This window comes from Struthio camelus, chromosome 2, assembly GCF_040807025.1.
Source record: "Struthio camelus isolate bStrCam1 chromosome 2, bStrCam1.hap1, whole genome shotgun sequence".
Classification (NCBI taxonomy): Eukaryota; Metazoa; Chordata; class Aves; order Struthioniformes; family Struthionidae; genus Struthio; species Struthio camelus.
Window position 1 is genome coordinate 50,820,391 of NC_090943.1, and position 16,665 is coordinate 50,837,055.

The 16,665-nt window shown below is 45.4% G+C and overlaps 1 protein-coding gene and 1 long non-coding RNA gene across 2 annotated transcripts; one reads left to right on the forward strand and one right to left on the reverse strand.

The window, feature by feature from the left end:
* Positions 1 to 2,840: 2,840 nt before the first annotated feature.
* On the forward strand, positions 2,841 to 4,098 carry TMEM158 (transmembrane protein 158). The gene has a single exon (XM_068933816.1). The coding sequence runs from the start codon at positions 2,996 to 2,998 to the stop codon at positions 3,920 to 3,922; it is 927 nt and encodes a 308-aa protein (XP_068789917.1). The 5' UTR covers positions 2,841 to 2,995; the 3' UTR covers positions 3,923 to 4,098.
* Positions 4,099 to 4,167: 69 nt separating this feature from the next.
* LOC138066351 (uncharacterized) lies at positions 4,168 to 15,734 on the reverse strand. The gene is made up of 3 exons (XR_011139738.1): positions 14,573 to 15,734; positions 13,922 to 14,049; positions 4,168 to 6,014 (listed from the first exon to the last, which is right to left on the reverse strand). It is a non-coding gene; the product is annotated as an uncharacterized lncRNA (long non-coding RNA).
* Positions 15,735 to 16,665: the final 931 nt, after the last annotated feature.

Here is a 16,665-nt window from a genome sequence, read left to right on the forward strand (position 1 = left end):
TGACTTGAACGCAATTATTGATTTGCTTCTGGAATCTATACCTGCTTAAGGTCAATTTCCACTAGCTGCAATGAGACTTCAGGCTCTAAAATAGCATCCTCATGAGATGCAATTTCAATAGCATCTGGGCAGAAATACTTACTTTTGATTTCATCTTATTTGAAGTATTTCATAAGCAGTACTTCAGTAGAAATGTCATTAAAATGACTCTCAAAGCTTCTGATTGTCCTTTACTATTAGTCTTCCTTTTCCCAACAACTCCGCACTGTCTCATGAAACTCCTACTCTGTTACTTCATTATTCCCTTCTAAAATTTTATCATTATAGCCCACTTCACACCTCCTCTACCACACTGAAAAATGCTACCGTGCCCTATGGTGCATACTGTACTTCTAGTTATATCTACAGAATCAAAACTCCAAAATCTACATCCTGATCTGCCTCTGACTTGCCAGTCACCTCTGGCCATCTCCTAATTTCCGTAGGCTTCAGCCTCCTCATCTATAAAACTACATTTGAGATTTATATGTGAAAAAAACACAGAATGGACCTATATACTGGTACTCTGTGTATGACTGACTCCATGCAGAGATTAATGACATCTGATAGACCTATCAGTGAAATATGTGTATAGTGGCTGAACAGTGGCTATCAACCAATGAGCTAACATACTTTCTTCTTCTTGTACCCACTTGCTCAATTATTCCTGGATGAATAGATGTAAGGCACCCACACATCTTCAACCTCACATAAACTGTCCCCTCTTATTTCTTTGCTTTGTTAGTCTAAATGATGTTAAATATATTTAACTTTCCCATGGCAAGTTAACCTTTCCAGGAAAAAAAAGATTAGCTCAACCTTCCCTCCTCAAACTTCTTTACAAATATCTCTGACTGTGTTCAGGGTGGCGCTGGTAGATCAGACCAAGAGAACCGAAGCTCTCCTTGAGAACATGTGTGACCCACGTATTGCCATAGTGTTCAGGAGCTAATCTTATTTATGCCATTTTGTTTGGTCTCCAGTTTTTTGTGCCAAAGATCCCAGCGGAATGCAACTTGTACACGAGTGGTCACACTGTTTTAGCATTATTTGCTATACACTCGTCCTCTCTGCATCTGTTAGTTCCATGAACACGTTACAACAGAAAAACTTATGGGTGACTGTGGGTGGAAAAAGAAATGAAAATTGTGTTCACCGTACTGTAGCATCTGAGCAAAAACCCAGAATTGTGGAACTGGACAGCTTGCTTTGAACATTTCATCAGGCCTGCTTCTCTGTAATAAGCCAAACCAAAAGCCTAGCCAAACTAAACATCTGGTAGATAATACCCTTCGGACTAATTTGGGCCCAAATAAAAGTCCATTTTGCTCAGGTCTCTCTTGAATGGAGGCAAGCAACTCGGTTTTATCAAGATATATTTAGGCAAGACTTTTGAGAGAAACCCAATTCATTACCTACATTCATACTGAATTACAGGAAATCTAAAATTCACTCCCTACCTTCATTCCCTACTCTCACTCAGCTGAAATAATTTGGAGTAATAATTGCAATAACTCATTCTCCCGAGTAAGAATGTGCACATGTGGCTTTGTTGTGACTCTGACATGGGACCAATGCCAACCTCAAAGGAGTGTCTTGCGGAGGTCAGTTCTGTCATTTACATAAACTGTCCCGTATTCTTGGGAAAGCCTAGTTTTTGTATTCATATCCCTCTTTTGTGGGTGTATTTGTCAAAAGAGGGCTGCAAAGGCAAAAGAAAGGATCTCAGTCTGGATGCTTGCCAGGGAAACGTAACTCTATCTCACCCGCTGACCAATGAAAAGACTAAGAAACTTTCATTATCAGTGTCCTTTGTCCTCTCCGTTCCGTCCCTCCCAAGGCTCTGTGTGTCAGACTGCAGCACAGTGAGCCTCAAGCTGTGTCAAGAGCAATACTATAGCCATCACAGCATCATGAAATAACCTGGGGTATCCCATTTGATTATAAAGCAGCCTTTTGAAAAATCCATATAAATCTCACTGCTAGCACAACTGGAAGGTCTATGCTCCTTGTAATCAAGTTTTCCTGTTTAAATCTTCTCTGTAGGGACCGCCTGCCCCCCAACAGCTGACCATCACTATGTATCATTCCCAGGAGGGTGCCTCAGCACAGGCCAGGCTGCAGACCCCCGCCCGTGGGAGCTCTCGGGACTGAGCCCACTGTTCCAGGGCACACATGGGAAGAGCCCTGCGAGCGTGCGGTGCCTGGCAGTTTAAAACCCCGTCCTCGCGTGTGTCTTTCTCCCCCACGCCGTCCCTTTATTTTTCCCCCCCATGAAGCCGAAAAGAAAGTGTGCCAAGTCGATTCCTAGACGATCTTCCCTTCCGCCCCCGCCCCCAACCCGAGGGGGCCGCGGGAGCGCGCCCCCCGCCGCCAGCCCGCTGCCTCCGGCGGGGGCCGAAAAGCAGCTCGCACCGCCCCGGCCGCCCCGCCCCGCCTCCCCCGGCGGCTGCCCGCCGCGGCGCTGCCAGCCCCTCTCCCCCCGCCGCGGCGACGGGGCGCCCCGCGGGCACGCAGCGCCGCGGCGGCCCTGGGCCCCGCCGCGGGGACCTCGGCTCCCGCTGTGGGCGAGGCGGGAGGAGCCGGCGCGGCAGGGCGGAGCGCTGCGCCCCGCCCTCGGGGCCGCCGCTGCCGGCCGTGTCTCGGGGGCAGGAGCCGCCGCTCGCCGCGGCCGAGGGCTCGGGGCTCCTCCCGCCGGGGGAGCGGCCGGGCCGGGGGCGGAGGGGGCGGGGAAGGGGAGCCGCTGCCGTCACCGAGGCTCCCGGCTCTCTCGCCTCGCCGCCGCGGCAGCCCCAGCCCCGCTCCCACCCCCTCGCCTGCCCCCACCCTCCTTCCCTTCCTCTCGCTCCCTCGGCGAGAGCAGTGTGCTGCCTCTTCCCAGATGGCAGCCGGCAGCGCCATGCAGCCTCCCCTTCCTCCTCCTCCTCTCCCTCCTCTCCGGCTCTAAGTCAATGCCATGCTGCCGCTGCTCCTCCCGGCACTGCTGGCCGCCTGCCTGCCACCCTGCCAGGGCTGGAGCCCCGCGGCGGCTGCCAGCGGGCAGGAGGAGCAGGAGCAAGAGCTCTTCTTGCCTCCTGTCAACTCCTCCTCCCGCTCCTTGACCAGCCTCGAGATGGACCTGGAAGGGGCAACCAGCAAGGAGGAAGGCGGCACCACCAGCCCGGGCACGCCGGCTGCCCCTAGCCAAGAGCCTTCCCCCTCCGCTCCCACTTCCTCCGGGCAACAGCAGCAGCAGCGACCCCAGCCGCAGGGGCAGCCGCAGCCCGCCGAGGACCCGCACTGCAATATCAGCGTGCAGCGGCAGATGCTGAGCTCGCTGCTGGTGCGCTGGAGCCGCCCGCTGGGCATCCAGTGCGACCTCCTGCTCTTCTCCACCAACAGCCACGGGCGGGCCTTCTTCTCCGCCGCCTTCCACCGCGTGGGGCCGCCGCTGCTCATCGAGCACCTGGGGCTGGCGGCCGGCGGCGCCCAGCAGGACTTGCGCCTCTGCGTGGGCTGCAGCTGGGTACGGGGCAGGCGGGTCGGGCGCCTGCGGGGCGCCGCGCCCCAGGCCGCCGCCGCCGCCGCCGCCTCCTCCTCCTCCTCTCTCACCTACCCGCCGGCGGCCGAGCCCGGCCAGTACTGGCTGCAAGGGGAGCCGCTGAATTTCTGCTGCCTGGATTTCAGCCTGGAAGAGCTGAAGGGCGAGCCGGGCTGGCGGATGAACCGCAAGCCCATCGAGTCCACGCTGGTGGCGTGTTTCATGACTCTGGTCATCATTGTGTGGAGCGTGGCCGCCCTCATCTGGCCGGTGCCCATCATCGCCGGCTTCCTGCCCAACGGCATGGAGCAGCGCAGGAGCACCACCACCACCGCCGCCGCCTCCGCCGCCGCCGCCAAGTAGCCCGCCGCGGCTTCTCCGGGGACCCCCCCCTTCTTCGTCGTGTGGTGTCAAGGGTGGCGGGCGGCCGCCGCCCGCCGGACTGGACTCTGTAGCGCTGCCCGTGCCGTGTTTTTTTCCTTGTTTCAAGCGTGTCAAAGGGCGTACCGCCGGGCGCTGCCCCCCGGCCCCCCCGCCCGCCCGCCCGCCCTCTCGCGCCGGCGGGCGGCCGTTGGGCGCGCGCGGGCGGCCGTTGGGCGCGCGCGGGCGGGTGACCGTTGGGCGCGCGGGCGGGGCCGGCCGGCCGAGAGGGAGGGCGAGCGCCGGCAGCCCCGGCCCCACAGCGGGAAACGACCAGATCCTGTGTGCTCGTTTTATATCTTTAATACCCGTTTTAAACGAACGTTTTGGTAAAAAAGAGAAAAGCCCCAAAAAATCAACGCAGGAAATAAAAAGACCACCCCCCTCAATCGCATTGGTTGTAGTCAGAGTAGCTTTTTGTATCTGAATACAGCTTGAGCGTTTTTTTTTTTTTTTAATTATTATTTACGGAAAGAGAAGGCTTTTTTTGGCAGGATTAAGAACTGAAACAGTATATATATTGTTATTGCTGAAGTTGAACTTTAATGAACCTTTTACACTGTATTTACCCGTTGAGATAGTGTGTATTTATTATTGTAGCTCTGCGTTCTTTGGCTTTTAATACAGAGGTTTTCTTTCTGGAGCCACCTTAGCCTTTTGTGGGTCAAGTTTCCGCCAGGGTGGAGTGAAAGGTTTGGCCAACCCCCCTGCCTGCAAGCCGGCCGCGAGGCCGTGTTCCCTGGGTCGCTGGTGGAAACGGGCATGCCAAGCCCTGTCTGAACGGTGTTTGTCCTTTCCTGGCCGTACGCTTAGGTCTAACACGAAATGCTGCCGACATCGGGGCGGGACGGGATGGAGAGCTGGTCCGTGCTGGAGATGCGCCGAGGGGATTTGGTTAGCACTGCCCCACCGGCTGCGGCTCTCGCGTCCGCGTGAGGTCGGGTGGTGGCAGACTTGGGAGGATCAGGCCCACTCTTTGAGATACTTTAACAGCGGTGCGGTGGTGGGTCCTTGACTCCCACAAAAGCGCATCCCTCAGAACCCACTCAGACGCAGTATACTTGTTGAAGACTTAGTAATATGGTGCCTCTCTTCATCTACCAGTCGGCAGGGTTGTTTGTGGAAAGGCTTTGGTGTGGCGAGAAGGGAGGAGCTGCAGGTCCAAAACTAGATCGCAGCTGCCACTTGGCAAGTGTGCAAGAAAGCAAAATTTGCCAGATTTCTACTTTCTTGCTCAAACAGACAGTTGCATAGCCTGAAATACCTTTTGTTGTATACTTCCAACTCTTTAGCCTTATTAAAAGCTGTATCGCTTGCCTTAGACGAGATGAGTCCCGCTGAAGTTACTTAAACCAAGGTGTGAGCTAAGTGAGAAAGATTTGCAGGAATGCTGATTCCTGTGTTAAAATCAATATATTTCATTTATTAGGAACACATGAACTTGCTCGGGGGCTTATTTGATGTATTTGTAATGTTGTTTTCTTCCCTATGGTTGGTGGAAATGAGTGGATAAAAAGTCTGGAAGGATTAAATTCCATTAGGAATTAGGTAGGTCAAGGGCTTTTTTCCTTTTTTTGTTGTTTTTAATTCGAGGAAAATAAAACAAGTGCTTGCTGGATGTGTATGCTGTCTGGAAGAAAGCGAAACAATGCCGAAAGAAACAGACTGGCAGCAGAAATAAATGAAATCAGGATTTTAGAATCGTACATCTTACTGCACTATCACTACATCCACAGACTCTCCCATTGACTTCAGTGGCCATGTCACTTGAATAAACATTGCAGTAGTTTTGTTTTTAGAAAGCAGAGGAGCCAGTCACCCTGAGAAATGTTCATTTAACCTATTGATCTGAAGGGCATGTTCCTCTGAACAGTTAACGTGTGCAGTCCTATTTTGCTTTCCTTGATGTGAGGAACGTATTGTCATTTCTGCCTTGTAAGAATTCTTCTGTGCAGAAGTGAGACGTGTTCGAAAGCAGTTATTTGCTTGATGTGCCCTGTGTGACAGATAAGCTTCTTCGCGCTGAAAGGCAAGGCTACCGAGAGAACATAAAGCTAATGTTAACACCCTCCCCAAAGAGAAATGTTCTGCGTATGAAATAAAGAATCTGTGGAAGAGCTACTATGCCAGGAAAGCATTTCTTGTTAACAAGATATTTTTGGCAGAGAGCTAGCCACTTTTTTTGAAATTTTGCTGGCTTCGTAATGTACAGTACAGAGTACTTGCTTTAATCTAGCAAGCCTGTGCCTGGGCTTAAATTAAGCTTAAAACTTCATTGGATTCTTTTTCTTCTCTATGCTAGTTTTACCAGTGATGTGCCATTGATTTCTCCTGAATTGTATCAAAATAAGCAAGAGGATTAAGTTACTATCTGAAACAAGCACATTCAGTTCTTAAAGAGTTTTCATTTGCACTTCTTACAGACACCTGCCCAAAACAGTCAAACTGGTACAAAATCCTTCAGGGGTGTCTTCTAATGTCTACCAACATCGGCTTGAATACAAATGCCATGAATAGGCAGTGCCACGTACGGAGTGTTTTGCTGCTTCACTTAGAAAGTATGATAGAAGAGAGGGATTTGCATACAGATTTTCTATTAAAAGGCTTGTAAGTAGAGCAACTATTAAAGATGGGTTAAAATGTAAAATACTTAAAAAACAGGGAGGGCATAAAAAACCCAACGGGGCAACAAGGGTCTGGAACGCAAAAACCAGCCATGTGTTCAGGGAGTACTAGTCTCAGAGACAAAGTGCAAAGAGCACTTCCTAGATGGGGAAGACGTTTACTTAGATTGCAGTGATCATTAGAGGTAAGCATGTTCCCTTCGTAGAGAGGACAGCCCACATTTCTGCCCCTTGAAGACGACTTTAAAGCACAGCGCAGGGCACGCAGATTACCCCAGGTACAAGGTTTAGCCTCGAGCCTCCCAGTCTAACGACCTATCTCCCTGAACCCTGGGGTTTCGGTGAGATGGCAGCAGGATTTGTCCTGTAAAGAATACAGTTGAAAAGTTTGGCGTACTCGTGTATTCTGGATTTTCTAATCATGCTTGGCCTGAGTTAACGGGGAAGTAACTCCCAGCTCTCACAGGCTGGAGCGGTCGTGGTGGAAATGCACTATACTGACCATGAGCTTTCCTCAGTCACTCCTGCATCTGCTCTGACATCAGTAGCTCTGCTCCCCCATTGCTCTAGGTGCTGCTATAAATCTAACTAACTAACTGATAATTTTAAGTAACAAAAGGTGGTGTCCTTTATGCACAACTTCTACCAATTTCTCTGAATTAAACCCAGATGAATCAAGCCCAGAGCAATACAAAATGATACATCTCTGCATCAGCTAGTTTTAGACTCCAACTTCAAACACTAACGTGTCTGTTTATTTTCTCTTTCACTAACAGTGGCATTTTGTTGTTTCCTTACTGGGGGATTACTCTAAGCCAAATCTACTCATTTAGATTTATTTTTAAAACCAGTTGTTAGCAGGGGCAGCATGAGAGGAGATCCATCATCCATATACAATCCTTCATATACCCAGGGAGGGCATATATATATACATATATGTATGAGGACTTGTGTATAACAGAAAGTTAAAACAAAAGCAAGGGAAAGAAGGGTGATAAATAATACTGGTTTTCCTTTGCTGAATATTTTTTTGATCATGTTTCCTGGTAAGTCATCCTGACTTTATTTATGTACATGTGTTTGTTGGAAAGCTAGGAATACTTAAAAACAGAGGGTAGTTCTAATGCTAAACAGCATTAGAAGGTACCAGGCTTGTATGCTGGTGTGAGACTGGTACATTTTTTGTTCCATAGTCAGACTTCAGAATTGGATCTTCCGCACATATTTGCTTAGTTGTGCTTCGCAGATTCATTAGAAGCAAAAGTATGCAGATGAGTATACTGTCTTTAAAAGTAGTTTTAGCATGGATACAGTTTTGCTGTTCCTTGGTGCCATACTGATTCCCATAATAAAAATATACAATAATAGCACAGCACAACAGTAACTGCATACTCTGTAAGTACACTAAAGTTCAATAGGTTATCAGCAATCAAGAGCAGATTTTTGGATGTCAGGAGGAACATGGATATGTGGGGCAAAACTGTCACACTCAGATATATGTGTGAGTTGTTTTTTATTCAGGGCTCAGTTCATCAGTGCTTTCCATGATTAATATGTATGAGAGTACTGTCAGTGCAGTAAACATTACTCAGTATGAGTAAGGGCTACTGAACAAGGCCCTAAAAAAAATTCAATGCCTTACTTGGGTGAGGGAGTAGTCTTCATTGTGACCACAGCGTGCTGAATAAAACTGTCTCTAGGGCTAACATTGCATGATCCCAGGGGCTGAACAAAAAAAGCCCAGTGAAATCAAATAGTTAAGTTAATGGAAGTTTTGTATGACTAAAGATCAGAGAATCTATTTCCAAGATATATATCCGGATGTAATAGTAGATAGTGCATTGTTGTTCCTCTCTCTTTTTTATACACATAGGTTATAAATCCAAAGCCAGCATTTCTCGGTCCAATGCTGGGGCTCGCTAATTTGGAAACCAGCTTCTTTCTGAAGCTAGTTTGAAAGTGACAGTTATTTGCGATATAATTTTATTGAATAAATTAATTTTTTCAGCATATTTCAGGGAAAGATACTGATTTTTCAAGAAAAGTTTTTAGTGATTCTGGGAAAATGTGTTAATAAAAATTCCAAATATTCAGATTTCAAAAGAGAAAAACTTTTAAGAAATATTTTGGTTAAAATTTTAAAAGCCTATTTTAAAACAAAGAAATTGATTTCCATTTTCCCCTCAAAATTAGAATATTTTAACCAAGATGAAAACTATATTTGAGAGTTTTACTCTGAAAAAGTAATTTTGTGGGAAAAAAAAGTCAGCATGTTTTTTGACTAACTCCTGCTGTTTTTTGTGTGATGTGTAGCAGTATTTTAATTATAGAGTTCTTTTCCATGATTTGGAATCAGTAACAATTTGTGACCAGTAAGGAACTACATTTATTGGCCTTCCTTCGTAATAACGTTGATTAAGTAAGTTGTTCAAAACAATTGCAAATAAGAAATAAAAAGAAATACAGCTTATCCAATTTGTTCTCTTTCTGTTCTATTATGTCAAGGGAGAAGCCTGTTATAAAGTCTGGGAGATGAGAGGTGTTTACTAGAAGTATCTGGATTGTGTTTAATTAGAGTTGTAGCCAAATCAAATCTCACAATCCCGACTTCTTCCAACTTTTTATAAAGTTTGGCTTCATAACTGTGCGTAGACGTTTGATCATCTATATAGCAGTCAGAGGAGGCTCTGGACCTGAATGCTGGGAAAGGCAGGATCTAAAACATAATCTCTTATTTTAGCTTTCTTGTTATCTCAACGGGTTACTGATGTCAGAGCAAAACTGGAAGATCCAACTATCCTGCTGGACTCTGTGTGGTTCACTGTATTTGACATGTACTTATCTTTCATAGAAAAAGATCTGATTAAGGAAGCAGGAATTCTAGATCAGTGTTGTTCTGAGGAAATGAAGTCATTGGGAGTGTGAAGCTAAAATTATGTTTTTGTTCACTGTGAGGTGAGATTTGCTAGAAGCACTGGGACCTTACCTTGTTGGTGTCATTCTGGGTGTTGCTAAGCAACATGAAGTGGTTAAAATGGAGATACAGAAGAAGAACATTGAAGAATAAAAGCAATAGAGAAATAGAAAAAGCATAAGGGAAAGAGAGTAAATGTGCCAGCACATTCTACAAATAAGTTGAGAAATATCAGTTATGGAAAAAAAACAGTGATTAAGATCATAGAGAAAAAAGACAGCTGACATAAGATGAATTAAGAACTTGATTCCGTACTTCAAGCAAAATTTTCAGTGCATTGCCCGAATAACTGACTGCAATTTTGGCCCCAAAATGGCAAAAATGGAGGAGAAAGAAAATAAGAGCCTGGAAAGAAATGGGAGGACTGAGAAAAATTTGGAATGGGACTACTATACCCTAAGTAAAAAGAGAAAAGAAATCACCCTACATATTTCTGGAAAGCAATCAAGCAAATGGCAAGGCATTCTTTTGTATATACTATCCAATCTAATTTTGCTTCAAATATTCTTTGAGGTTGTAAAGAAAACATGCTAAAAGTTGTCCTTATTGAGTGGATATATGGAATGAATTCTTCCACTGAATCTGCTTTGATCCATGTCAAATATACATATTTCTCATTGTCCAGCACAATAATGTTTATCAGAATTGTATTAATTAAGCTAAAAAGTAATAATGCTGAAATAATGCTGATGTATTTCCCATTTTGGACCCCTGCTGTTGACAAGATTATGTGCTGGTATTCTGTTTACAGCCTACTGATACATATTGACAATATCTTCTCATTCCTATATTTTAAAGACTACCTACTTAATCTTCCTTTCTTATTCCTATCTTCATTGTCTCCTAAGTTTCGCTTCGTCGCTTCGCTTTTTCTTTTGTTACTGAAAATTAGTCATTCTTACGATTTGCTTCCCTTTACAGCCTCCATCTTCCCTTTTCTCTTTCCTAACATGTTTTTATCTTTCTCAACATTTTCTTGCTTCATGTTTCTCACCTCTTTCCCAGAAATACATCTTTTATTGCCACGCTATAACGAAATTGTACTATCAGTACCTTCTATTTTTTCACTCTCCTTCCCACACATTCAAACCATAACTCTCATGTCTTTGGCCTTTGACGCCTACAAGCCAAAGACCAACAGGAAAGCTTGTGTTCATGGCAAAACCCGAGTGAGAAATTGTCTCTCCTCTCTCACCAGCTAGTGGGACTCCTTCCACACTTCTGTCCTAGGCACTGTTCTCGGGCCCTAAGTTACTGTGTCTTCTGGTAAATGGCAAGCAGACCCATTTGAGGAGTTTCCTTCCACCTGAATTCTTCAAGGTCCTGTCTCTGTATAACCCTCCACTCATGCGCCTGCTCCAAACCCTTTCTGGTGAAGCGTGGGAGCCCCGACACACCGCCTTTCTCACACAGCCTTATTGCAGTGACATGGCGCGTCTCGCCTCCTCTCTGCTCTACCCGAAGGTAGTTGTCTCGCACCCTGGGGAAGCTCGGCGCAGCCGGGGAAGCAGGCGTCTCACTTGGGAAGGGAGCAGCAGGTCAAGTTGCACTCAGTGTATCCAGGTAACTGTAGGGTTAAAAGCACTACTTTTCAATTAAAGCTCTAATTCTGCAAGCATCAAAGGCCTTTGCCTGGCAGATGGCACATAAAGGAGTTGAACAAGCAGACTGGCCCGTGCGATTTTTCAAGTACTGGGCTAGTAGCATTCTGGCTTCATTAGTAAATAACTCAATGGCCAGGACAACTCACCGCAGCTCTGGTTTTATAAGATAATAAACACATACAGCGCATGCTGGAGCCTGTGAGTACTCAAGCCTTCTGAAAACACCTTATCTGCCTGTGTCTCTGCTTCTCTAGCTGCAGAGGAAATAATATTTATCCTTCTCATACTAGTAGTGAAAGGATTAATGAGCTAAATCCCATATGACATTTTGAGCATACAAAGCACAATAAAAATGCAAAACATGAACATGATTTTATTCCTTCTCTGCTCTTTTTCTCACTGAAGGGCATGGTTTGAGCCCTACATTGTTAAATTAAGATATTTCACACAATTTTGGCCAGAACTTAGCCAGGCAAAAGCTGTACTCTGAAAATGCTTTTCCCATTGAAAGGTGGTGCTGTGAGCTGATATATTAAAAACAAATTATTACTAAGAAGTGATGAATGTTACTGAAAGAGATTCTCATTAATCCAAAAGTATATGGAAGAATCCCCCAAGGTATAAGAAATGCTTTCTAGGAGGTGAATACATGAAACAATTGGTGTGGAGGTAGCTGGTGGAGATTTAATCATGGAGCTTTTTCATTTCTTTTCTTGCACTACTTGTTTCCACACAATTTCTCTGGGGAATATGAGCTGTGCCTCATTATGCCAGCAATGTAGTTGCTCCTAAATGGAAACTGGAAACTACTTTCTTCAGGCAATGCTTACTATGAATTCTTCATTTTTTTTTCACTTCCTCCAGGACATGGAAAACATTTAACAAAGTAGGGGCTCATCCTTTTCTTAACCCAGGGAAATCCACTTTTGGGGCATGTCCTATGATGTTTACCTCACTGTCTGTCCAGTGCAGCCTTGCAATACCCCATCCCTTCTCCAAGATGGGGATTTCACGTAGTGCCCCAATCCACACTGTCTAGTTGTAGGATCATCTGGGGGCTAGGAACAAAAAGGCAGAGGCTTCATGCTTCTGCGCTGTTCACCAGCCATATATGACCTTTCCCTCTATCCTGGGAGCACTGTTAACAGTGGATGTTACTGTGAATACATTTACAGCAGGCCCATGCAAGTAGCAGTTTCTCACAAAAAATAGAACAGCTGCAGTGATGGTGAGTTTCTGGAGAGGACCTCTGCCAGCCTACCTCTTGCTCCTCTCGCTCCTCCAGGTGGCTGGCAGCACTACCCCACGGGGTGCTCCAGACACAGCTGGGACTTTCCCCCAGGCCCTGGCATGGGAAGCAGGCAGCTGCCCATCCTAACTCTAGGTGGTGCAGCAAAGGGCCACCACATTTGCAATCTGGGAAACGAATGAGGCTCTAACCTGAAAGTCATTTTGAGCTGAAAAGGTCTTTAACTGATCTATTCAGGAGTGTCTGTGCACTAAAATAGCTATGGACATATGTCCATATGTCTTTAATGTATACTTAGCGTTTCCAGGCCTGTTGGGTTTACTTTATTATTTTTTCAGAGTTTAACTAGGAATTGTTATAGATACTGCCTTGGGTACTCTCCTTTGCCATGCCTATAAAATTTAACTCCAGAGGCTTTGCTCTAACCACCCTGGTGTGAGAGTGGATTGCCCATGACAAGCCTCTTTCTCCAAAATGTCACTTATTTATCTCCAGTTCTGAAATGGGGACTCATATCCTCTCCCCATGAGATTGCCATCATAGCACTTACCGGCACCAGCCCATGCTGAGTTAAGACAGAAGAAGACAACTCTCATTTCCCTCCTACGTCTGGAATGTTTCACTCCTGTGACAATTTTGAGTTCCCTGAATTCAGACAGTGGGAATGATAATGCTGCTGCCCAATGAGAATTGAAGTACCGTGGGTGGAATGGGTCATAGAGATTTACTCTCTTCCCACATGTGAAGTGCTGAAAGAAAACAACTTTGGCTAATCTGTTTTCCTACATGTGCATAACACAGTGGAGCAGAAATCAGTGGCTTTACTAGCATAAGAAAACAAAAACCCTGAAGCATAAACTCTGAACGAGCCAATTCCTTAAAAACAGGAACCATATCTGTGCGTATAGCTCCTGCCAACTGCCATGAGACCAACCCCAGTGTAACTGTATAATTGAAAGGTCTTTTACCATAGTGCCAGGAATATGATCACTTTTTTAAAATTTCCTAGTTAATTTCATCAAATTATGTATATTTCAACAGAAACGGCTTTATTTTTAGTATCTTCATGGCTATCAAATTCTCTCTCTTGCTGTCTTAGATCTTCTGTTACATATAAAAACATACCACAATGAATAATGTAGGAATTAGTGATGTTTCTCACCAGAAAATTTTTTAAAATCCCAGTTAAATCATTCTGACAAATCCAGAGAGCTAGTAAGCTGGAAAACATGAAAGAATTAATGCACTTCTGTAATATGTTTAAAATATCAACATCTTCAATGTTAAGGACTGCAGGTTGACTAGGAGCACAGCAAGTGCCCAAGCATATTGTGCCTGCTATTACTTGGCAGATAACAGTTATGCTTAGCTATTTCCTGATTTCATTCAATCCCAGATCCATGATAAAACCAATTATTAATGACAGTACACATCAAATATTTTCAATCTACTGTTCTGAGGTCCTCAATGATACAAGCACGCTTTACTTACCTATGAGCTTGCCTTGAGCATTAGGGTTAAAAAAGTCCAAAATGTTTTCTGCCTTGGATCATTTTCCTGCCTTTATTTTCTACAGCTGCCATTCTGCTTTCGCTTGGAATGCTTATAGTTGTGGTTATCTAGGAAGTAATGTAATATGTGAGCAATTCAGCAAAAACTTGCTACAGACAATACAATCCTTTAGGCCTGGAATCAGCACATGAACACAGGGTGCTTAAGTTTTCCTTAGACTGCCTGTAATAAAGGAGGGAAACACACGCCTTCAGAAGAGAATTAAATCAATGTCTTCATCAAAGATTTTAAGAAATTTATCTCTGTTCATCACTAACAAAGCACTGAGCAATGAGAGTCTGGACAAAGCGTAAGGAAAGGAGACTGCATCCGCTCCTCTGTTTTTACATAAAGCTTTTACTGTTCTTAGAATTTGATGGATTTAAATAAATGTGTTGGGGGTGTAAGTTTCTGTGTTACTCTTGCGGGGGGGGGGGTTGAAATTTCTTTTGTTTCTGAGTTACTTCATAGAACTGAAAGAAGGGATTGCAGGAAGAACGTGCCTAATGGAAAGTAGCACATGGCAGCCCAGCTTTCCATAAATACCCTGCACTCGCTCACCACACAGTACTGAGACACATGCCAGCTTACCACACCAAGCTGAAAGAGTGGAGCCATCTCTCCTGTAGGGAGGAGGGGGAAGCTCCTGAGAGAAGGCAGGCCAGCAGGCTGCGGACAGCGGGCGCTACGGCCCCTGCAAGGTGTCGCCTGTGCCCCCTTCGGAGGCGAACCCGGCAGCTGCGGGCACATGTGCCCAAAGCAAACAGCCTGGGGCGGGGGGCAAATCTGAGCAGCTGTTTTCCTTTCAGTTTCTTTTAACTGCAGGTTGGCGAGAGTTACCACATCCGTTGGGTGGGTATGGCTGTTCCGATGAGCACTGCTTCAGAAAAAAAGGCAAAATCACCATTATTTTGGACTGATCTAAAGAGGTGGTTAGAGCTAATCTGACTGGCTCCAGTTTCAAGGTACTATAGTAATGCTTTCTTCACCTTTGCCTTTCTTCACTTGTGAAAGTAGCTGCCCAGGGAGCTGCTTAGGTGTTTAATGAATATTAATCACTAAAACAGGGTCATTTAACAAAGTCATTGCTTTCGGTGTGTCAGCTAATCTTGGCAGCCAGAATTTTTGAAGCAGCTTTTCTTGTGCTGGATAGAGTTAAGATTTTCTGCAGTTGTTTGCACCTTAAGGTGCTGTGCAAATGGAATCCAAATGTAATGGCTGAAGGGCATTTGTGTTGGCGTTGTCAGTTTGAATAATCCAGGCTTCTTGCATTTTCAAGGTTTCACACTTCCTTCCATAATTTTTCCCCACTGGCTGTTTGGCTTCTAACCTTCACCACAACTCTAAAGGTTTCCTCTGTTCCCTGACCCGTATATCAGAATACACCATGCGCAATGGTCTCGAATAAGGGCATATTCATTTTGTGTATTTCATTGCATACCCTGGATTTTCTTTTCTCTGAGCTCTTGTTAGAAGAGGAAGAAAAAACAACCCAACTACCACAGTTCTTTTCACAGAATAATGCATCCCTGGCCAACACTGCAACTTAACTCTGGATATAATACTGTTATGTGAGAGTTGCTTATGCCCAAAGGTCTGAGTGATTAGTGCTAACATGGCTGGTATTTTATTTCAGCAGTGCATTTGGTTATAGTCTCTGTGCATGGGTATTTATGCTTCATGTTATTCAGAGCCAGTCATTGTGTCTAATGAGGTTATACTTACGTGTATAACATACAGAAAATGGCATTTACAAAACCAGGCTATGCCTTATCTTAAAGGTCAAAGTTGTAATCAGATAACCATGTGCATATTAACAAATGTAAAAAATAAATGCAATTTGGAGGCAGTTTTAATGAAACCTGGGTCCCTGTGATGAATTATACAATATCTAAATGGTAGCAAGATTCAGAGACAGAATTGCTCTCTGACCAACACTTTGAGAGGTTCCAGACAGCATGCAATTTTACTGCAGACTTTGCAAATGCTAGCGTGATTAGCTAGCTCTTTTTACAAACATAACATTCAGCTAGCCCATCCCGACTTGTTGCAGTCAGAAGTCAACATCTAAGGCCATGGCCACAGTGGCCGTTTGGTATCATACTTGCTCGCAGCTACTGATTAGTTCCACTGAGTTTTCAGCTATAACGCACTCTTGCAGCTCACGTACTGCAGTGCAACGTAACAGGCACCACGCCATTGCTTTGGTGGTCTGCCTGGCTGTCTCTAACTGACTGATCATCCATGTTTCTCCAAAGGATTTTGACTAGTCAAAATACTGGGGTCTTTCAGAGCCCAAACTGTGTGTCCCAGGCAGGCGCGCTGTAGTTGATCAGTGGGGCCGCAGACTGTCTCCTGGGAGAGGTCAGGCTGCCCTCTCAGCCCGACGGGAGATGGCGTCGCTCGACCCCACAGCGTGGCTCTGGGCTGCTGTTACGCTCCAGATCTTTGCTCTTGGCCATTGGTTCAGTCTCCCGCTTTTTGGTTCTGCTCCTACCTCTGCTCTTCCATTGCAGGATTTTGTTCCCGACCACTTTCCCTGATCTTGCTCTACCTCTGACCACACCCTCCCTTACCTTTTGGAAAGATTCCCTGGCTTCCTGGCCTTACCGTGCCTCTGACTTGACTCTGGGAATCCAATACATTTTTCAGATGGGAGATGTGGGGAAAATGGAAGGATTTGT